The sequence below is a fragment of the Geotrypetes seraphini genome, chromosome 4 (assembly GCF_902459505.1).
Source record: "Geotrypetes seraphini chromosome 4, aGeoSer1.1, whole genome shotgun sequence".
Lineage (NCBI taxonomy): Eukaryota > Metazoa > Chordata > Amphibia > Gymnophiona > Dermophiidae > Geotrypetes > Geotrypetes seraphini.
Window position 1 is genome coordinate 54,698,433 of NC_047087.1, and position 24,311 is coordinate 54,722,743.

Genomic DNA, 24,311 nt, shown 5'->3' on the forward strand with positions numbered 1-24,311 from the left:
AGGATCCTGACACATCCTGCAGAATCCTGGCAGGTCCTGTGCTTCTGATGGGAAAGGAGTGCAGGGAATGGATGTTTCTTACCTTATAGGTGTTGAAGGGTGCTGAATCCAGGGGGATACAGTCCTTCCTGGGGTCAGAATTGCTGGATCCTGCTGGATCCTGGATATCCTGGAGGATTCTGCATATCCTTCAGGATCCTGGCAGGTCCTCTGCTTTTGATAGGGAAGGAGTGCATGGAATAGATGCTTCCTCACTTATAGGTTGTGAAAGATGCAGAATCCAGATGTATACAGCCCTTTTTGGGGTGAGAATTGCAGGATCCTTGGAGATCCTGCTGAATACTAGCAGATCCAGTGCTTTTGATGTGGAATGAGTACCGAATATGGATGTTTCCTGCCACTGTCCTCACTCACCCCTTCACTTCATCTGCTATTTATTTTGCTTCTTTCTGGAACATATTGATTGTATTTTATGCCTCTTTCAGTCCCCCACAATCACTCCCTGCAGCAGCTTCCACTATCTTGCCTACCATTTAGGTCTGTTACTTGCACCAACTGTTCTGACTCATTTTCTGTCATTCTGCAGGAAGTCCCCTCCCCTTATGCTGACATCATTGGTCCTTCTCTGCCAATCTCACCCATAGAAGAAAAGTACTGCATCATAGGAGGCGGAACTTTACAGAGACGGTGAAAGAGCATGGGGATTCCCTACTGAAAGACAGCCTGCTACTGTCATAAAAGAGAATTTCATTGTTAAAGGTGGTCTGCCCTAGATTCTGGAGATCCTGAGAATACTGGAAATCCTGGTTTTACCCAGACCCAGCTTCGAATGTACAGTAGCTACTCTTCTTAAGGGCTGGCACCAGTGGCGTACCTAGCAAATGTGACACCCGGGGCCCATCAGTTTTTGATAACCCCCCTCCCCCGCCCTCATCTATAGGAAAAACATGATTTTTAGTAACAATCCACATATTGCACAAGAAATAAAAAGATATATATATAACCAAAGTGTACCTAGGAAAAGGCAACATCTTACATGTTGCGGTGCACCCATTGCAAAACTAAATCAGCCAGACTAGTTCAGATTGATCCTGCACAGTCAATGCTAAGAGAGAACCGTGTCTTTTGTACACATAGAACACAGAAAACACCTTCCCCAGTAAGGAATATGTAATCACAAACTAGCGTGGTTTTTTTTTTAAGCACTGGCCAAAGCGTAACAGCTTTGAGGCTCATAGAATTCCTATGAGGGTCGGAGCCAATATTGCCTCTGCCCTCTCTCTCCTCCCCGCTTCCATAAAGTGAGGGCACTTTTTGCAACATTTTCCACCAATCTATCCAGTGTCTTTCTCACTCTTTTCCCTGTCATTCTCGTTTACTGTTCCCTTCTTTGGTTGCCCTTTTAAGGTGTGCCATACTTATCTCTGTGTATACCGTTGCCTTTAAAATTACAGAATCCCTACTTTAAATTTTACAGTCAACTCTTCACTTTGTAGACCCTTAAAAATCCGCATCACCAGTTAACCATCCCCACCGTCCATTGGCCTTCCCTGAGCACAACAGTAACCCACCAAAATCAGGTTAAGAATAATAGAAATGGATTAAAGACAGTCAAGCCCTTTAAACACAACTAGCACTAGGACCACGGGGCCAACCTGTACTTCTCACAGAACCAGGTGCAGGTCACGCACCAAATACAAGTAGTACAGCAGCTCTGCTCCCAGCCAGCGGAGCCTCAGTGAAAGCAATGCCGGCTTAAATATCCAGTCAGTCAGACTATAAGACAACACTGGAATTCAGATGGTAAACTGAAGAGAGGCAGAGAAGATATTCGGCTCGTCTTAGATACCTCTGCCATCTGATGCCACCCAAAACAATGCTGGTAATGTTACCGTTCACTAACCATCTTTACCCCTTGCATGGCCAAAGCTCTTAAACTTCTTTTGTTGGAAGGGAGGAGGCTCAGCCAAGTTACTAAGTCTCTTGTGCGGGGCTATTGTACAAAGAGTGGCTTGAGAATATCTGCCCCTGTCTTTTTTTCGGAGGGGGTGCAAAATGTCTCTGAAAATGTAAACAAAATAGGATGAAACTTGGCACTTGGGAAAAGCCAGTAAAAAGACGCAATGAATTTCTTGAAGCATAAAAACTTACATAAAGTGAAAACATAGCAGTCGGGGACTTCCATTTCATTCAGATTGCCTCTTCCTGTTCTCTACTGCCACCACCCACAGTATTGCAATAAAATGGGTGTCAGGGGATTATTTTTCTGTACAGTGGAGTTAAAAACCAGTGGTCAGTGGTGTAGTGAGGGTGAGAGGCGCCCTTCCTTTGCCCTCTTCTCCACACACCCCTCCTGCTCCTTCCCTGCTGCGCACCCCTTCCCTTCCCCCCTACCTCTTAATTCCCCCCGGCAGGAGCAGCCTCACCAACTTGCTGCCTGCATCAGCTCTCCCTCTGATTCATTTCCTAAGCGCGGGTCCCAGAATTGACGTCAGAGGGAGAGCCAATGCTGGCACAAGCAGCAGGTTGGAGTTGCTGCTCGTGCCAGCGAAGAGCTAGAGGTACGGTGGTGGGAGGGGAAGTGAAGGTGCGCACCGGGTGGATGAGTGGAAGGAGCGGCGGGGGTGGTAGTAGAGGAGAAGCGTGTGCCTGCGCCCACCCTTACTACGCCACTGTCAGCGATAACTACAAAAAATTTGGGCTTTTAGAAACACAAAGGCAGGTTAAGTTTTTTCCCAAGTCTATGTTGATAAAGGAGGGGCAATATCAGTGAATCTGGCCCATAAACAAAATGGGGACAGTTTCTTTAGTGCATCTGGCTGTAGGTGACATTACAAGAATCCTTAGCCCATAAAAGTATTTTTGCACAATTTTTAGGTTGCATCAGTATTTTACTAGACACAATGTATGACCACACACTCTTAGATCTGTGGTTTTCCTGTAAACAGCTTTAGCTCAGCTAAGGGTAGATGTATACCTTCAGTTGCTAGATTCCCAGTCATACATAAAACAGTTCTTCAAACTAGATAATCATTGTTCTAGAACAGTAGTCTCAAACTCAAACCCTTTGGAGGGCCACATTTTGGATTTGTAGGTACTTGGAGGGCCACAAAAAAAAATAGTTAATGTCTTATTAAAGAAATGACAATTTTGCATTAGGTAAAACTCTTTATAGCAGGGGTGTCAAAGTCCCTCCTCGAGGGCCGCAATCCAGTCGGGTTTTCAGGATATCCCCAATGAATATGCATGAGATCTATTTGCATGCACTGTTTTCATTGTATGCTAATAGATCTCATGCATATTCATTGGGGAAATCCTGAAAACCCGATTGGATTGCGGCCCTCGAGGATGGACTTTGACACCCCTGCTTTATAGTTTACTAGCTGATGCCCCGGCGTTGCACGGGTATTTAATTATAGCAATAACACTGTAAATGGATTCAAATAAAGATACTTTATAGTGGTGAATGAAATTATTTTTTTACAGCTTTATAAAAAGTACAATATTCAAATTATAAAGTGAAATATTTGACAAAATGAATACAATACAACTAACACAAAACTTGATTATAAACAACATTTTTAGTTTCACCTCCAGGAGCAAGAACATATACATTCTTGGGTGAACCCACCCTTGAGCAAGCAACATAGAGTTGTCCATGGGAAAAACAGGGGGATCTTAAATCCACTCCACAGTATGTAATAGTCTGTCCTTGTGATTTGTTGATTGTGATAGAGAATGCAAGTCTCACTGGAATTTACAATCTCTTAAACTGAAAAGGAAGATCTGTTGGAATAAGTGGTATCCGCGGGATAAATACGGTTTCACCTTGTCCCTTTCCGGTTAAGATAGTCGCTTCAATTACATTGGCCAGTAACCTCTTTACACAAAGCCTTGTGCCATTGCAAAGTTTTGGTGGGTCAAGGTTGCTAAGTAAAATAACTGGAGATCCCACAGCTTTTTACATTTTTTTCCATTGACTTGAATGGGTGAAATCAGATTTTCTGTTTGTAGCTCCGCCCACGTGTGCAGGTGGGCCGCGAGACCCCCAGAACATATCACCCCAGGTAGTGAGGGATCTGCATACCAAGTTTCGTTCAAATCGGTCCCATAGCTTTTTACATTTTTTCCATTGACTTGAATGGGTGAAATCTGATTTTCTGTTTGTAACTCCGCCCACGTGTGCAGGTGGGCCGCGAGACCCCCAGAACATATCACCCCAGGTAGTGAGGGATCTGCATACCAAGTTTCGTTCAAATCGGTCCCACAGCTTTTTACATTTTTTCCATTGACTTGAATGGGTGAAATCTGATTTTCTGTTTGTAGCTCCGCCCACGTGTGCAGGTGGGCCACGAGACCCCAGAACATATCACCCCAGGTAGTGAGGGATCTGCATACCAAGTTTCGTTCAAATCGGGCAAGCCGTTTTTGCGTTGGCAGCTTTTTACATTTTTTCCATTGACATGAATGGGTGAAATCAGATTTTCTGTTTGTAGCTCCGCCCACGTGTGCAGGTGGGCCGCGAGACCCCCAGAACATATCACCCCAGGTAGTGAGGGATCTGCATACCAAGTTTCGTTCAAATCGGTCCCACAGCTTTTTACATTTTTTCCATTGACTTGAATGGGTGAAATCTGATTTTCTGTTTGTAGCTCCGCCCACGTGTGCAGGTGGGCCACGAGACCCCAGAACATATCACCCCAGGTAGTGAGGGATCTGCATACCAAGTTTCGTTCAAATCGGGCAAGCCGTTTTTGCGTTGGCAGCTTTTTACATTTTTTCCATTGACATGAATGGGTGAAATCAGATTTTCTGTTTGTAGCTCCGCCCACGTGTGCAGGTGGGCCGCGAGACCCCCAGAACATATCACCCCAGGTAGTGAGGGATCTGCATACCAAGTTTCGTTCAAATCGGGCAAGCCGTTTTTGCGTTGGCAGCTGTTTTACATTTTTTCCATTGACATGAATGGGTGATATCTGATTTTCTGTTTGTAGCTCCGCCCACGTGTGCAGGTGGGCTGCGAGACCCCCAGAACATATCACCCCAGGTAGTGAGGGATCTGCATACCAAGTTTCGTTCAAATCGGGCAAGCCGTTTTTGCGTTGGCAGCTTTTTACATTTTTTCCATTGACATGAATGGGTGAAATCTGATTTTCTGTTTGTAGCTCCGCCCACGTGTGCAGTTGGGCCGCGACACCCCCAGAACATATCACCCCAGGTAGTGAGGGATCTGCATACCAAGTTTCGTTCAAATCGGTCAAGCCGTTTTTGCGTGATCGCGGCACATACACACACACATACATACACACATACCTCCGATTTTATATATATATAGATAAATCTTTCCTTTTGGCTAAGTCTTTAAAAATAATATTGCAATTTATAGCTAAAGAGACATGATAAAGAGATATGATCAAGAAACTGTTTTATTTTACTTTTGTAATTATGATAAACATACTGAGGGCCTCAAAATAGTACCTGGCCGGTCACATGTGGCCCCCGGGCCGCGAGTTTGAGACCACTGTTCTAGAAACATAACATAACAAATAACTTCTGTACCGCATAACCTCGTAAGTTCTATTCGGTGTACAAAATTTTAAAAACCATATAATTGTTAAGGGTAATAATTATTTAGGGAACAAGTATGTCTTCTATTGTTTTTGAAAATGAGCAGAATTTGATAATGAACCTCTCTGCACATGTTCTTCTCAGATTTATCTATTGTTTATTTTGGGTGATGCAACATTACTGACTAAATTTAATGCAGAAAGAAATGTTTCCCTCATTGTGGTTATTATGGAATGCCTTGTTCTTTTTATTTCAGCTGTCTTAATATGTCGCCCTCTGAAGTTTTAAAGGATCAGTAGGATGTGTGATGTGCGCACAGGAGATCCTCAGGAGACAGAGAAGTCATCTGGTCTCCAAACTAGCTAGTGGCTCAATGGACAACTTTGAGACTGTACTTGATTATTTGGTAGCTTGGGATGTGCTGACAAGGGAAGATTATGAAAGTGTGACCATTCCTGGACAAGCCCTCTGCAAGCTGGTTCGAAACCTTTTGGACATTATCTGGAATAAAGGCGAGAAAAGCTGCGAGTTTTTGATAGCTGCACTGCAGGAAGTTGAGAGAAAGTCTCAGCGGACTGAGTTCACCTCGCAAAGTTATGAAGCTCTTTCTTCCCCTTTAGAGAATCTGCAAAAATATAGACCCCTCATTGTTAGAAAACTACATAATCATGTACAGAGTCTTTTAATATTTTTACTGAATCAAGGCTTTATTACAAAATATGAATGTGATGAAATTCAGCTATCGATTTACACGCCATCACAGCAGGTGAGATCAGATTTCCATTGTACTGTATTCAAAACATACAATGCTGTCTGTTTTGTTGAATTTAAGGGATGTGTTGGCTTCTTCAAAATACAAATTAATATTGGGCATCATAATTCTCAGAGAAGTCTTTGCATGCAGGAGTAAAACCAGGGGCGAGCCTGACCTAAAAGTCTGGAGCCAGTTTGATAATGACAACCCTAACAGAATGTCATTATCAAACAAAACATCTGGTGGTAAAAGCTACAACACTCATAGGAATTCTATAGTAAAATACATAGCAATGAGGCCTCTTTTTCAAAGAAAGTTTTTTGAAAAAATTAAAGACTAAAAACGTTGCACCAACAATAGTAGACTATAAAAAATGGTAGGGCTGGTCCAAGGATATCCAATGTTCTGAGCCAGTTCTTATTAATCTGCTGTGATTCCAAGATTCCAGCCAAATAAAATTTTGTGACCTCCCTCACTCGACCCTCACCCCCCACGGTATAGAATAATGATTCACCAATGCAGAGCTTGCCCAGATTGTGACCCCAAACTTTTTTTTTTAATTCACATTATGGGAAATTCTGCCCTATTCCAGGGGTAGGCAATTCCCGTCCTCAAGAGCTGGAGCCAGGTCAGGTTTTCAGGATCTCCACCATAAAAATGTATGAGATGGAGTTGCATGCACTGCCTCCTTAAGATGCAAATCTATCTCATGCATATTTATTGCGGATATCCTGAAAACCTGACCTGGCTCCGGCTCTCGAGGACCGGAATTGCCTACCCCTGCCCTAGGCGAACCTTCAGCCTTGAGCCCCATACCAACCCTAACCTACCTTCCAACAGTCCCTTTTCCCTTCTTAACCTCCCACCCACAGTCCACTATCTTCCTTTCCTTAAACCCCTCTCCCCAATTTCCCTTTTTTTTCTGCTTGCTTTTGCTCATTTTCAATTATATGTTCCCATCTTTGGTGGTATTGGACTGTTTGAAATTCTAGCTGTCTGGGTGCTTTTTGAAGTGTGATTTTGTGAAATATAACAAAATCCACAGGAATTACAATAATAAAATGTAACTCTTACAAAAAAAAAATCATTTCAAGATAACAAAAATTTTTTAAAGAAAAATGTCTTCAGCAGTCTCCTAAAATGAAAATAGGAAATTCTATCTGGATATTAAGAGGTAGCAAATTCTAGCATTTCATAGTTTGAAAGGAAAAAGAACCAGTATAATATCTTTGGTATCTGATAGTGGTTCTTGCTGGAAATTTTAAAAGCAGATCTTTCCTCATATGAGGACTCCGGTTTGGAAAGAGAGGGAGAAGATGTTTACACATGTAACTGGGACTTAATTCATGAAGGTCTCTAAATACCATTCTGCATATTTTTTAAAAACAGCGTACCATGTTGGCAGCCAGTAGTTTGATCAAATACGGAGTTGCTCTTTCAACATGATGAGTATTAAAAAATCAATTTTGCAGCAGTGTTTTGAAGAACTTGTAAGCAAGTCAGGGATGTTTCAGGGCATGCTGCATACGAAAGAGTACAGTAATCCAAAGCAGATAATTTAGGCCCCCTTTTATCAAGCCATGTTTGGGTTTTTATCGCGGGTTGCTGCGATAAAAGCTACAACACTCATAGGAATTCTATTGTAATATACATAGCAATGAGGCCTCTTTTTCAAAGAAAGTTTTTTGAAAAAATAAAGACTAAAATGTTGCACCAACAATAGTAGACTATAAAAAATGGTAGGGCTGGTCCAAGGATATCCAATGTTCCGAGCCAGTTCTTATTAATCTGCTGTGATTCCAAGATTCCAGCCAAATAAAATTTTGTGACCTCCCTCACTCGACCCTCACTCCCCACGGTATAGAATAATAATTCACCAATGCAGAGCTTGTCCACATTAAATTTCTTCTGCTACTTGGATGCCCAGTCTTCCATTTTCCTAAGCTCTTCCTGCAATTTTTCACAATCTGCATGTGTTTTAACAATTTTGAACAGTTTAGTGTCATATGCAAATTTCATCACCTCATTCATCATTCCAATTTCAAGATAATTTATAAGTAAGCTAAGTAGCACAGATCCCTGCAGCACTCCACTATTTACTCTCCTCCATGAGAAAAATGGCCATCTAACCCTACCCTCTGTTTTCTATCTGATAACCAATTCCTAATCCACAGCTGAACTTTACCACCTGTGACATGCCTTTAATTTTCTCAGGAGCCTATCATGAGGAACTTTTGTCAAAAGCTTTCTGAAAATCTAGATACACTACATCAGCCGGTTCACCTTTATCCACATGTTTATTCACACCTTCAAAAAAGACAAACAAATTGGTGAGGTAAGATCTCCATCGGCTGAACCCATGCTGATTCTGTCCCATTAAATCTGGGGTCTCAAAGTCCCTCCTCGAGGGCCGCAATCCAGTTGGGTTTTCAGGATTTCCCCAATGAATATGCATGAGATCTACGTGCATGTACTGCTTTCAATGCATATTCATTGGGGAAATCATGAAAACCCGATTGGATTGCGGCCCTCAAGGAGGGACTTTGAGATCCCTGCATTAAATCATGTTTGTCTATGTGTTCCACAATTTTATTTTTTAGAATTGTTTCCACTATTTTGTCCAGCACTGAAGTCAGGCTTACCAGTCTGTAATTTCCCAGATCTCCCCGGAACCTTTTTTTTTTTTAAATTGGCGTAACATTGGCTATCCTCCTCCAATCTTCAGGTACTACAGATGATTTTAGTGACAAGTTACAGATAACTAACAGCAGGTCAGCAATTTCATGTCAGTTCTTTTAGTACCCTGGGATGTATACCATCAGGCCAGGTGATTTATTACTTTGTAACTTGCCAATTTGTCTTCCAGATTCATTGAAATTTTCTTTCAGTTCCACTATATTATCCTTGAAAAACATTTCCAGTTCAGGTAGATCTCTTACATCTTCTTCCATAAAGACCAAAGCAGAGTGCCCCTTTTGCTCCTTAATCATCCAACAGTCCTACGGATTCCCTCACAGGTTTTCTGCTTCTGATATACCTAAAAATTGTTATGATTTTTTCCTCTTTGACAAGATTCTTTTCATATTCTTTCTTAGCTTTCTTTATCAATGCTTTGCATCTAACTTGCCACTGCTTATGTCTCTTCTTATTTTCTTCATTCGGACTCTTTTTCCATTCTTTAAAGGATTTTTTTTTTTTTGCTCTAATAGCCTCTTTCACTTCACCCTTCAACCATGCTGCCTCTTGTTTCCACCTTTGTTAATCTGTGGAGTACATCTGGTCTGGGATTCTATGATGGTATTTATAATAATAATATGCTAAGCGCACATGTGCACTCTTATCCCGTGTTCCCTGAGATCTGATCTGTCGGGATGTGGCTGGCAGAGTGTGCATGCACGCGTCGAAGGACCGGCCAGGTAACACACCGTGACTCCCCCTCCTCCCCCCCCCGCTGCCGCCAACCCTACCCGGCACACCACTAACACACCGCGACTCCCCCCCCCTTCCGCCAACCCTACCCGCCACACCAGATACCCCTATTGACCCTCCCAGCTGACTCTCCCACCGCTACACGGCCGACAAACCTCGCAGCTCCAGTAGCGTCCCAGGCACACTAAACACGCTACTTCGGCTCTTCTACTGGCCTAATTTCCTCTGCCGCGTAACTGATGACATCAACAGGGATAAGGCAGAGGAAATTAGGCTAGTAGAAGAGCCGAAGCAGCGTGTTTAGTGTGCCTGGGACGCTGCTGCAACTGCGAGGTTTGTCGGCCATGTAGCAGTGGGAGGGTCGGCTGGGAGGGTCAGCGGGGGTTTCTGGTGTGCTGGGTAGGGTCGGTGGGGGGGGGGTTAAAAACATGCTGCTCAGGGGGATGGGAGGCAGGCAGGCAGGCTGGCATCGGGGGGGGGGGGTTCCATGGAAACATGCTGCTCAGGGGGATGGGAGGCAGGCAGGCAGGCTGGCATGGGGGTGGGGGGTTCAATGGAAGGGGGATGGAAGGCAGGCAGGCAGGCATTGGAAGGGGGTGGAGGGTTTCAATGCAAACATTCTGCTCAGGGGGATGGGAAGCAGGCAGGCAGGCATTGGGGGTGGAGTGGGGGGTTTCAATGGAAACATGCTGCTCAGGGGGATGGGAGGCAGGCAGGCAGACTGGCATCGGGGGGGGGGGTTAAATGGAAACATGTTGCTCAGGGGGATGGGAGGCAGGCAGGCTGCCATCGGGGGTGGGGGTGGGACAAAGTCTGGAAGATAATGAGGACATAAGGAGGCACTGGGCGCACTAAGGACATAGAAATGGGCACTGAGGGCACTAAGGACATAGGATGCACTGAGGGCACTAAGCAGGACAGAGGCACTAGGGGCACTAAGGACACAGGAAGGAGGCACTGGAGGCAATAAGGACATATGAAGGAGGCACTGGTGGCATTAAGGACACAGTACGCTGGCACTGGGGCACTAAGGACACAGTACGCAGGCACTGGGGCACTAAGGACATAGTACAGAGGCACTGGGGCACTAAGGACATGGGAAGAAGGCACTGGGGGCATTATGGACACAGGAAGGAGGTAATGGGGGCACTAAGGACATAGGAAAAGGTACTAAGGACATGGGAAGGAGGCACTAGGGACACTATGGACATAGGAAGGGGCACTAAGGACATAGGAAGGAGGCACTGAGGGCACTAAGGACATAGGGAGAGACATAGACAGAAAAAATGACAGACAGGCAGCGTGCAAGGAGAGAGAGACAAAGACCCCCCCCCCCAGACAGACAGACATCTACTCTAGCACCTGTTAATGTAACGGGCTTAAAGACTAGTTTTTAAATAACATCCATGCCTGGTTTACAGTCCTAACCTTTGCAACAGATCCTTTTAGCTTCTTTTTAACCATTTCCTCATTTTATCATAGTCGCTCTTTTGAAAATTAAATGCTGCTACAGTAGATTTCTTTTGCAATATCAGTCCAGGTATCAGCTCAAATTTGATCATGTTATGATCACTGTTTCCCAGCAAACCCAATTCAGCTACTTCCAATCCATTTTGACATTTTCAGGACACAGAACATAAAAGTCTGCCCGGCACTGTCCTCATATTCCAAATTACTGAAGTTTCCGTCGAAGCCCTCTCCATCCCATCCTAAACCGAATTGCCATATATGGGACACAGACTGTGTAAGACTGCTAAATACTGACCTTAGTTCTTCACAGCTGGAGTCACCATCTTAAGCACCACTCGACACATCAAACATGCATGGAACCATTTTAAGTTTTGTTTTTTATATCGTTCATTTTCTAATTAGAGATCCTCTGTGTTCATCCCACACTTTTTTGAATTCTGTCACCATTTTCATCTCCTCCGCCTCCCTCGAGAGGGTATTTCAGGAATCAACCACCTTCTCCGTGAAAAATAATTTTCTGACATTACTCCTAAGTCTACCGCCCCACAAGCTCAATTCATGTCCTCTAGTTTTACCTTTTCCACTTTTCTGAAAAGATTTGTTCCTGTATTAATACCTTTCAAATATTTTAATATCTGTATCATATCTCCCCTGTACCTCCTCTCCTCTGGAGCATCTATATTGAATTCAGGTCTTCCAGTCTCTTCTTGAACGTGTGTTGGCGCAAGCCCTATACCATTTTTGTTGCCTTCCTCTGGATCCCTTTAAGTCTTTTTACATCCTTAGCCAGATAAGTAACTGTCTAGGAAGTAGAAAAAACATAAAGCCAAGCCCCCCCCCCCTTTTTTTTTTCGCTCCATACTTTCTACTCAATGTAGAAAGTAAAATTCATAGTGACTTTCATTTTTAAGAATCTCTAAGTCCCTCGTCTTTAGCCAGATCTCTTTAAGACCATAGATGTGTAGTTTATGATCTGAGATCAAATTTGCAATCAGTGAAGTTTTTCTACAAAGGGTTCAGACATTTAAGAAGCCTATCTTAAATTCAAATGTTTGGTCGTCCTTCCCCTTTAGGAACTGGGCAACATCATGAAACTCAACCCTTTCTTCATTGGGTAGGAGAAATTATCAGTAGTCAAAAAATACCATCCCCAAAGTACAGTACAACCTGCCATAAGATGTTGTCCTTAAAGAGAGCCCTCGATGCTCATAACTGGGACCTGCAATGACAGAAAAACCAGGAGAAAAAGCTGAAGCCACAAAAGTAAGATATCCTCAAATAGGTTGCCTCAGGAGCACCCAAGGAACATAATGTATTCCTTAGATGTGCATATTTTGCCTAAGGTGCTAATAGTACAGTAAATACAATAGTGCAGTAAATGCTTGAAATAGATGTAGAAAGTGATGTCACTTTAGTCAGGTGGGATTTGAAGAGCAGAGAAACAGGACTCTCATTTTGGTGGGATCGGAAGAGTCTGGTAGGGAAAGTACAGCAATAGGGCTCTGAAAATGAAAAGCAAAGAGACTTCAGATCAGAATATTCATGCTAACAAGTACAGTATAATCTCGTTATAACGGACTTCAAGGGACCTTGAAAAACGGTTCGTTATATCCGAAGTCTGTTATATTCAGAGTTGCATTTTTTAAAAACTTTATTTAGGTCAAACTTGAAACAATGTTCAATCAATGAACAACAGTCACTGCACAACCATATCAGCAACATCAAGAACAAAAACTCCTCAAAACATTGGTGTGGCACGAAATGATTGCAAAACCAGAACACTAAAAGATGTTCTAAAGCATTATGTCGTACTGTACTGGAAAGAAAAATACTCTGTCATTTTCTTCTGGGCTGCATTTTGATACTATATCACCGGCGCGCCACGTGCCTTGTAGGCAGAGTCTGCATGTCAGTTATAACCGAAGAAAATTACAGCTAAAAGTGGCTCTCGGGACCAAAATAATTGTCCGTTATATACAAAAGTCTGTTATATACAAAAGTCCGTTATATGCGAGTCCGCTATATCCGATGATTTTCTGTATGTTTATAATGGCGTTCGGCCGGGACCAGCGGACCTCGTCCGCTATAGGCGAGATTCCGTTATAAGTGAGTCCGTTATAATGAGATTATACTGTACATACATTCCAATCAAAGATTTTGCTTATGCTCATTCCAAAGCATTCTGGGCCATGTCTGCTTTGGATCTACCGAAATGGTTACAGAGCCATGTGCTCAGTTTCATCCAGCTTGTGTTTGTTTTTGGATAAGCTGGATGCAGGCTTATTAGAAGTCCAAGTGTTGGCAGTAACTTCTGTGAACAATAATTTATTTGATATTATTCCCAAAGGCAAGACGACTCCTTGATCTTATTAAAGCAAAGGGAAATGAAGCAACTCAGTGCCTCTTCCAGCATATGTGGCATTTAGAAAATAGATCATTCCCCTTACATTGTGGTAAGTAACATACAAATCTACCCTCATTTTAATTACTTCATTTTCATCTTTATTCTGACTAGTGTTTTCTTTTGTAGGATTGTACTGTGGTGGCAGTGTCTTTTTCCAAATTACATCATTGTTGAAAAAGAACCCTGTTTATTAAGGCCCTGTTTACTAAGCAGTTTATCCATAGACACAAAATGGGAGAACCCTTTTCTTATGTAGTCTCTAAAGGGAAAATAAAAAGTCAAAAGATGTTATGGGTTTTGTTCAGATTGTTCCCATAGGCCCTAAGTAGTAAAAAAAATTGTCTTCAAAAAGTGCCCTATGTTTACAATACAAATAGATTTTTTTAAAGTACTATAGAGTTCTCTTATAAAAACTCAGGACCATAGAGACTGAAAGCTAGGTTGGGGGGACAGGGACAATTCCCTAGCTCGGATTGTTCCCTTCAGCTGCAGAGGGGTCATATTCCACACCATAAAGATCCCTGGGGGATCTCTGGGGACTGGAAGAAGATAAATTGGAGAATTTCTTTAGGGAGACAGTCTCTCAAGAGGAGAATAACTCTCTGGTAGTATGCATGTTCCAGAGAAAGGAATTAATTGTGCTGGGACCCAGGCAAAAGTGACAGATGGGGGCCCCCGTTCTTGAGGTACTTCAGAAGTTTCACAGGGCCTTTCTCTTGAATAGGGCTCTGTCCTATTGAGTACCAAGCTGCTGGGAAAGTTATATTCTGTACCTTGTGAGGACATGGACAGTTTTTTATCACTTGCTTAAAGTGGAAAGTGCTGACAAAGAACACTATGATTCCAACAGAGAGTGATTTGGATATGAAGATGCCCATAATTGAAAGGCGGAATGGCTGCTAAAGCAAGATTTTGTGTAGTCTGTGCTCTCCTGAGATGGGCCCAGTAGTTGCCGGAGTCCCTGGAGATGGACTGCCTGAAGTTGGGAGCAACCTTTCTGGTGAATGTAATCTGTGACTGTCTGCATATCATAGGCAGTAGTATCTGTGGCGGTGGCACATAGATGGTTGTAGCTTCACCATTGGGCGGTTGACCTGGCCTCCAAAGCACATTTAAATAAGCTGGGGCCACCAACTATTTGGGGAAAATTTGGAAAGCTTATGAAGGATCTTGATGGAAACCAGGCCTCAGTGGCTCCCAGAGGACCACTCTCAGGCACTGGCACACTTTGTGTGTGTGTGTGGGGGGGGGGGGGGAGGTAGCATGGCTCATTCCAAAGACTTGGTAAATGGTACTTTGCCATTTCTGTGGCTTTGAAATCACTTAAGGAAGGGACCTTTTATAATAATAATAGCTTTATTTATATTGCATCATACCTTTTCAGTTCAAGACGGTATACAACAAGAGATGCTGTAAGGACAGCGAAGTTATATCAGTTAGATTTGGGAAGGTGTGGAAGACAGTTGAGTGAACGGGGTGGTAGGGTAGGAAGAAGGAGTGTATATGAAGAGGTAAGAGATGAGCGGAATTGAAGAATCAGATAAATTTATTGAATAAGTGGGTTTTTAGTGATTTTCTGAATGAATAGTATGTTGGTGCATTCAGGATTAGGTCACTTAAGGTGCTGTTCCAAATCCCTGCTTGAAAGGAGAGTGTCCTGTTGAGGAATCTTTTGAATTTGCATCTTTTGGGAGAAGGAAATGTGAACAGTAATGCGAGAGAGGCGGAGTTTGTCCCATAGGGTGAGGTGTTTAATGGTCTGCTAAAGAGGCGGAGTTTGTCCTGTAGGGTGAGGTTTTTCAGGAGGTAAGTGGGTTCGGTTCCTAGGAGGGTCTTGAAACAAAGGCAATCAAATTTGAAGATTATTCTGGCCTCGATTGGTAGCCAGTGAAGTTTCTTGTAGTATGGGATGATGTGGTCAGATTTTTTCAAGCCAAAGATTAGTCAGATGGCTGTATTCTGGATGAGTCTCAGTTTCTTGATGGTTTTATTGTGAGATCCTAGGTAGATTATGTTGCAGTAGTCCAGTGAGCTCAGGACTAGAGACTGGACCAACAATCTGAATGATGTGAAATCGAAGTATGGTTTTAGTGTGCGTAGTTTCCATAATAAGTGGAAGCATTTTTTGATTAGGATGTTGGTATGGGCTACGAGTGTCAGTTGCTGATCTAGGGTAACTCCTAGGATTTTGATGGTAGGGTTAATTGGGAAGTCCGTTCCATTTAGGTTGATAGCCGATTCTGTTGGTTTGTTTGTTGGGGAGGCCATAAATATCTTGGTCTTTTCCTGGTTTAGCTTTAGTTTGGAGTTTGTTGACCATTATTCTATGTGGTTGATGATTGATGAGATGAAGTGTGGTTTCGGTTGACAGTGTAGAGATGGGGACGATGATCGTGATGTCATCTGCATAGATGTATGATTGGAAGTTCAGTTTGGAAAGTTCCTGGCCTAAGGAGGACATATATAGGTTAAATAGGGTGGGGGATAAAGGGGAGCCTTGGGGAACACCATAGGGGTTGGTCCAGATCTGGGAGTTGGTTTGCTCACTGGTGACTTGGTAGGATCGATTTCTTAGGAAGCTTCTAAACCAGTTGATTACGTGGTCTGAGATACCTATGGGACTTGAAAAGCTGGAGACCTCGATACCTTGGCCAGATATGTCCTGGTATATCTCAGAGGCGGCCGCAGCAATCATTTTCGCTCCCTGTGCCAGTCTGGCAGGCTTCCCTCTACCATATTCCACCAATAAGGAAAGAGAAGGTGATGTCAGTGAGAGCGGGACAAGTTGGAGCAAAGCCTGCCAGACTGGCACAGGCAGTGAAAATGAATCGCTGCAAATGCCTTTGAGATACACCAGGGAGGGGGTTCAGAGGCGGGGACAGATACTGAGCCATTAGCAGAGGATCGAGAGAAAAGGGAATTTGGCGCTGACACTGGGTGAGCCTGATCCAAAAATGAGTAAGCCTTTTCCCACCCAGACATACCTGTAGATATGCCACTGGGTTACATGGCTTTTTGCTGAATCTTATATCCTAGTACACTGGTAAACGCAGCCCAGGATAATATACTATATAAATATATATATGGTTCATTAGTGCATATACATAAAACTGATTATTTACATAATATTTCGTTACCTCTTGTGAATGTGGTGCTCATTATGGCTAGAAATTTTTGGCATGGAATAGATAAAAAATGTAATGGGCATGCATGCATCAGCTTTGTTGTCAAGAGGTAATAAAGAGAGGTGCTGGCTGATTCAAGATGGTGTCCTAAGAGCACATACCTGATGGAGCTCTGGTCTGACTACTAGTTTTCAGTGATTACTGGCGAGAATTTCTTCTTCCTAATATGGGGAAAAGGTTGCCTAACATTGGTCCTCGAGGGCCAAATCCAGTTGGGTTTTCAGGTTTTCCCCAATTAATTTGAATGAGATCTCATGCATATTAATTTGGGAAAACCTGACCTGGCAAAGGCTGAGGTTGGAAATCCCTCAACACCCGGAGCTAGATTCAATAGGAATCACAGGTAAAGTACACATATGGTTTCAAGGATTCCTACAATCCAGGACATACAGAGTAAAGACAGACAAAGAAAAATCAGAACCATGGTCTAACCCCTGCAGCGTACCCCAAGGATCACCTTTATCCCCAATACTCTTCAACCTCTACATTGCATCCCTTGGCATCTGCCTAGACAAATTAGGATTAATCTCCTATAGCTATGCAGACGACATCACCATTCTCCTTCCTTTTGATCAGCCAATGCCCTCCACGACACACACACTACACAGAACACTAGAAACAGTAGCAATATGGATAAAAGACCACAAACTGAAACTGAATCCAGACAAAACAAAATTCATACTCCTCAAAAATAACAAATCCCCAACCATAAAAAACCTAGTAATAAACTCTATCACATACCCCAATCAACCCACTCTAAAACTTCTGGGAATGATGATAGATAGATGCTGTACCATGCAGCCACAAATCAACAAAACAATACAGAAATCATTTGAAGTCATGAGAAACCTAAGGCAAGTTCAAAAATTCTTCGACAGAAAACAATTCCAGCTCATGGTCCACTCCCTAGTCCTAGGTCTTCTAGACCAGTGTTCTTCAACCACCGGTCCATGGAACAGTGCCGGTCCACAAGAATTTCCTGCCGGTCCACAGGGCCAGCATGTGCATCAGGCCCAAAACAGTGTTCTTCAACCGCCGGTCTATGGTGCGATCAATGCAGCGTTATCTTCGAGCCAGCTCCCTCTTCCTAACTGATTCAGTGCACAAAGCAATGGGCAGTGGCTCCTACGGGCATCCTGCGCCTGAACCGGAAGCCTTCTCTCTGATGATGCAACGTCAGAGGGAAGGCTTCCAGATGAGGCACGGGACGTGCAAGGTGCAATTAGTACTATTATGGGGGCATGGTCTGGGGTGGAGTTTGGGTAGAGATGGGCGGGATCTGGCCCACGATTTAGCCCAGTGTTCTTCAACCGCCGGTCCACGGACTGATGCCGATCTACAGAATAATTCTTTTATTTCTGCCGGTCCATAGGTGTAAAAAGGTTGAAAAATACTGTTCTAGACTACTGCAACATCCTCTATCTCCCCTGCCCCACAACCATGATAAAACAACTACAAACAGTACAAAACACAGCTCTGAGATTTATCTATTCACTGAAGAAACATGACCACATCACAGCGGCATACCTTGAATCACACTGGCTCTCAATGCAATCAAGAATACTATTCAAATTCTACTGGCTACTATTTAAAACCATTAAGGGAGACAGCCCAGCCTACTTGAACAACCGCCTAATCCAAACTACCACCACCAGACATAGGAGAACCCACACACCATTCACGCACCCTCCAATCAGAGATGTCAAAAGAAAAAAACTGTACGATGGCCTTCTAGTCACACAAGCAGCAAAACTAGACTACCAACTCTCCAATTTACTGATCACAACCCCAGACTACAAAACTTTCAGAAAAGAAATAAAAACCATGAAATTCAAGAAATTCTTAAGGACAAAATTAATACCGCAAGAATCATCTCAATCCCCTGTAGCAACCCGCTCCACTCTGTAATACCTCTGGAAATGTCTAGATAACTTCTTATGTAATCTGCCTTGAACCGCAAGGTAATGGCGGAATAGAAATCACTAATGTAATGTAATGTAATTACTCAGAGAACCAATATGATTGACATTTTCACTTTGGAACCCGATTACAATACTTTGCTTCGGCTTTACGAGCATTTCTGTTTTTAGTTTGTGGCTTTTTATTTCATTCTTGGTAAGAGACTGCCTGTTTCTGCTTTTGAAAAAGAGTCCAGTTATTTTGATAGCATTGAATATATGTACTAATCCAGTTTGTTTAATAGGTATATTAATGTTCTAGTGCCCACTGACATGTTTATAGTGCTATGTTTTCCTAGGTAGGCTCTTGTGTGATTCCTGGAAGTAAGTGCTATGATGGTGTAGAATAGCTTTATAGATTCTGTGTGGCTGTAAGGTTTTGTTTGTTTGTTTTTATTATTTAATTGATTTTCAAAATTACATCAAATCATAAACAATTTGAATAGCAAAATAAAAATTAAGCACTAAAAAGGAAAAATAATAATACAACTTCCATTAAATAATTCCTTTCCGCATTGAAATAAAGAAAAGAGGGGATCCAAGAAAAAGAAATTAGTAGATACAAACTAGGAAAATGAGGATACCTCCAAATCTATGGGAAAAGTATGGTTAAAACATACCCAGAAAAGGTGTTATTCAATAAGTATCACCTATTGGCAATAGCTGTAAAACATTACAAAAAAAGCACTCATTAGAAATCTGCAGAATCTTTCCTAAATCAGTTATAAAACTTAAAAATGTAAAACTAGCCAGTCTGAAAAACACAGACTTTCTCTCCTCTCCATTGCAAACTGCAACTTTGGTATATGTTTTTTAGACTGGCTGATTTTAACATGTTTGGTATCTCACCAATAAACCAAAGGGCAGCAAATCTGAAACCTGGTGGCCATTTGGCAACCTACCACAAGCATTGATAGGCAAATCATTTTATGGTTGCCATTAACTTCAGGATTTCTACTATAGTGCTGTTGGAACATCGCTGTTCACACGACCAAAAGGGAGATGCTGGACTGGGAGCTATGGTTGATTGGCAGCCTAGTGTTAAAGTATCTAAGTATATTTTCATAATATTGCAAATACTGTTCTGTTTAATATGTTTCATTATTTTGGTGCATTATTTCAATGTATTTTTGACACATAATTCCCTGGAGTGTGTTCAGTGTGTATAATACCATCAATAACATAGGTATTAGGTGGGAGAGGCAGCTTTGTTCAAAAGTACCCCAACTGTTCCTTTACTGGTGACACAGGTATTGCCATCACAAGAATTTTAATTTGGACCACCATATTCCATCTCAGCCCCACCCCACACCATTTTAGCCTCTTTCTCTGAATCTGGGATAGCTTTTTGCCGGTAACCCCTAAAAGATGAGAAAGTAGTTACATATTTGATTAATACTTCATGTGTGTTAGATCCTTGTTCTACTATGGTTATGACATCCATGAGCAAAGATTACTCATTCTGTTTTTGTTTTAATTAATCTTTTACAGAAGGTATATTTCTACAGTCATTAAAATATACTTCTGTTCATCCATCCATTATTAAAGAATAATCTACTATAATAAAATGCTAAGCGCGCATGCACACTCTTACCACCGTGTTCCCTGATCCCTGATCTGTAGTTCTGTGGTCGGCACAGTGCGCATGCGTGCTTAGCTTTCAAGTGACCGCCAGACAAATTGGAAAATGCTGGCTTTCTTGCTCGCACAATACAGTTTGCCTCTGAAGGTGATATGCATGCACTCTTACAACTGCCCCAAACTCGCAGACCTCCAGATTTTCCTCCATCGGAGCCGGAGGGAAGGGAGGGGAGGCAAAAAGCTCTACAGCAGAGACACTACCCCTTCTTTATTTACAGCCTCGGCATGGAAAGTTTCTTTGCAACCTCCAGATATTTCCTCCATCGGAGGGAAGGGGGGGGCAAAAAACTGGACACCAGAGACACTACCCCCTCTTTATTTACACGGCTGAAGTTCAAAGCCGCGGTGGCGACTCCTCTCTCGAGCCGCACCTGCATATGAGAAGGCTTCCGATGTAGGCGGGAATCAAGAAAGAAGCCGCCGTCGCGGCTTTGAACTTAAAAATAAACTTCAAAAAAGAACTACCCGAACCCCCGTTGATACTCCCATCGCAGTCTGACCCTCCCATCCCTTCCCGCCGTCTGACCGGCTCACTTAGTCCCTTGCCGCTCCCCTCCCCGTGGTCCTGACAAACCTGCCGACTCCAGCAGCGTCCACAGCACTCTACACATGCTGCTTCGGGGCCTTCTACTGCCCTAATTTGCTCTGCCGCATCTCTGATGATGTCGGACGCTGCTGGAGTCGGCAAGTTTGTGGGGACTGCGGGAAGGGAAGGGGTGGGCGGGAAGGGACTAAGGGAGCCGGCAAGACCGTGGGAAGGGAAGGGAAAGGGGAGTAGTGGAAAACGCTGTTATAGAATAGGCTTCCACTGCATGATCTCAGGGTGCCTAAATGGAGATGCGCAGTTGTAGCTTTGCTCCCATGGTGTATGGTAAAACATCACCAAATCTATGTGATTTTCATGCAGGTGTGTACCGTGTGTAAATGTTTCACAATTAACTTTTAAATGGTCTCAAAATGGAAGTTTCTAGCACAATAGGCACCTCATTCTTGAACTCTTGGGTAGTCAATCCTTTCCTGTGAGATTTGTGTAGAGAGCCTCATTAGCATTTTCTTTGCTCCATCTCCCTACTCTCTGGTCTGTCCTGTTACTCCCAAGTTTGTCTCTCTACACACAAGGTGGTAGGAGCCAATCTAATTTGCTCGTGTTTATTTTTCCTTTATTTCTGGAAGGGTTTTGTCTGATCGTGAGCTTTTCGGTCCTGCAGAGGCTCCAAGATTTGGGATATCTCTGACTGCTGCGGGAGAGCTCAGACTGAGGTCAGAAGTCTGTAGCCAAGGGGCAGACTGCTTTCCAGTCCGGGATCTCAGGGACTATTCCCTTGGGAGCATGGCTCACTACTGGTTCTGTCCGCAGTGGGCTTGGCACAGGCTGAGGGGCTCTGAGGTAGTTTTCTACCAGGATTGGAGCCAACTGCATTCTCTTCCTGTGCACACAGGTTCCGGTGAGGGCTGATGTCTCTGGTAATTCGGTGGGTTGGAGAGGCAGTCAGAAGAAGCAAGCCATCCAGATTCCAGGCTTGTTTGAGGCAAAAGTTCTCCCATTTCTCTGGTTGCAATTTCAGCCCAGGCAGCTCCCTTCGTAAGCATTGCACAGTGAGTACAAGGCTGACAGCCTTAGGAAGAAAATCAGGGGAGGGGGTTCTTAAAAACTGAATTTTTGTGGGGTGCTGTGGCTAGAAATCCCTATAAAATCCCCAATTTCTAATTTTTGACCCTAGTGTAGCTCTCACAGTCCATTTTTGGTGCTAAAATTGCTACACAGTGGCCATCTTGAATTTTCCAATTTCCAAATAAAAGACTGCCTCAAAACACTTCAATTTAGTTTAAAATCAGGTAGGATGGACTCCTCAGGCTAGGATGCTTCATATTCATGCCAGATTTGTGCTGGATGATGGGCCGAGGATCATCCATGTTCCATGTGCTGAGCAGCACTTGAAAGGGGGGGGGGGAGCCATGGACTTAGCCTTCCCTAGTTCCCTTGGGGGATACCAGATGGGAAAAAGCAAATGTGTGTTCCCCACAAAAACCCAGAAAGGGACATTGGATCAAGGGATCTTGGGGTGTCCTGAGTATGGTTTTGCTTCAGGATTGATCAATATGATGTATTAAGCATGTTTGTTTAACAGCAACCATGTAGAGCCCTTGGGGTTAGCAGTAATGCTGGCACCAGTGGTCTCTCCTTCCAAGGGTGAACTTCCCCCTCATTGGAGTCATGTGGAAGAAATGGAGGCTCAGTTGAAGGACAACTGGAATAATTTGGATTCCATGTCCATGCCTTTACTTTCCCAGTCTGGATGCTCAGTAGCATGGGATTCCATATCACGTCTGGAAGAGCTGGATCTGGAACAGGTGGAAGCTCTTGATCTTGGAGAGGACTCGACTATGCACAGGCTGTTCAAGCCCTCAGCGCTTTTGGAAGTAATTATGAAGTTTTTTCAAGAACTAAAGAAGAAACTCCACAGACCTCATCTGCGTAAAGCTCGCTTATAACATAACATAAATATTTATTTATATACCGCATTAGCCTTTCAGTTCAAGGTGGTGTACAGGGAAGTAAAAAAACATCAGGAACAGTAATTTTTAACAAATTAGAATAATACAGCTTATAAGCAGCATTAAGCCTCAGACATGCTTTCCCTCACATCAGGATATTTCTCACATGCTAATGGAGCAGGGAGAGGTCCCGGAGGAGCCCCTTCAGGTGGTCAGGGCCATAGTGAAGCTTTATCCAATGGATGCCGAGTTTAACGATCTTTTTGGCACATCAAAGGTGGATTCCCTGGTGACCCAAGTAATTAAGTGTACATCTCTCCCCTGCGAAGGCGGAGTGGTGTTGAAAGATACCTAGATCCACAGACTGGGATTTGTTCTTAAGAAACAGTTTGAGGTCGCAGCTGTGGGATTACAGGCGGTGTCTGCAGCATCCTATGTAACATGTGCCTTTCATTCCAAACTGTGCTATGATCCGGAGGTGGAGGCCGGGATGGATCAGCAGTTTCTCCTGTTGAGAGTGGAATATGTAGCAGATGCTCTATATGATATTTTTAAGGTACTGAGCAAAGTTTTTGCCAATGCTATATTTGCTGTTGGGGTGGGGGAACTCATCTTCCAAGGCGACACAGAACAAATTACCTTTTAAAGGACAATTGTTCTTTGGAAAATCATGGTTAGTGTGCAGGATCACATGCTAATGTCTTTGCCTGACAGCAGACCGAGAGCCCCTAAGGGGTCAGGTTAAAGTAATTTTTTGCAGTTCTAGGTGTTTTTTGCCACTACCGGGAGGCTCGAGACAGAACTTTGGAGGTGCCAGGTGCCCCTCATCTGCTTCCAAGATGTAGTTATGATGCTAGGGCAACAGCCAAACCTCCAAAGATAGGTGGGAAGTTATCGATCTATTGGGAGGCTTAGGCGGAGATCACTTTAGACTGCTGGGTACTGGAGATTGTTCAGAAGGGGTATAAGCTCAAGTTCTTTTGTCTCCATCCGGATCTTTTGTAGGCTGTCCAGCAAGGAGATCAGAAAGAACAGTCAAGAGTTCAAGTGACGATGCGGAGGCTGCTGAAGCTAGTGGCCAGAGATCTCGCTCCAGAAGAAGAATTGGGCTTAGGCAGATACTCCATATATTTTATAGTGCCAAGAAGAGACTCAGCAAACTAGAGGCCAATTTTGGATCTCAGGTTGGTCAATGTGGCCCTCAAGGTATCCTGTTTCCAAATAGAGACTGTGCAGTCAGTCATCACTTCATTGGCACCGGGGAATTTCTCGCCTCTCTGAATTTGACAGAGACCTATCTTCACATTCCCATTTTTCTAGAACACAGAGGTTCTTATGGCTCCATGTTCTAGACCATTATTTCCAGCTCTTGGCCCTGGCATTTGGTCTGGCCACAGTGCCATGTA

General features: G+C 43.4%; 1 protein-coding gene across 2 annotated transcripts in view; it reads left to right on the top strand.

The window, feature by feature from the left end:
* NOD2 (nucleotide binding oligomerization domain containing 2) overlaps positions 1-24,311 on the top strand; it is a 127,974-nt gene that overhangs the window by 53,192 nt on the left and 50,471 nt on the right. For both annotated transcript variants that reach the window (XM_033942886.1, XM_033942887.1), the window contains exons 3-4: positions 5,825-6,334; positions 13,569-13,674. In XM_033942886.1, coding sequence (XP_033798777.1) covers positions 5,876-6,334; positions 13,569-13,674 — 565 coding nt within the window. In that variant the 5' untranslated portion in view covers positions 5,825-5,875. The remainder of the gene's footprint in view (positions 1-5,824; positions 6,335-13,568; positions 13,675-24,311) is intronic.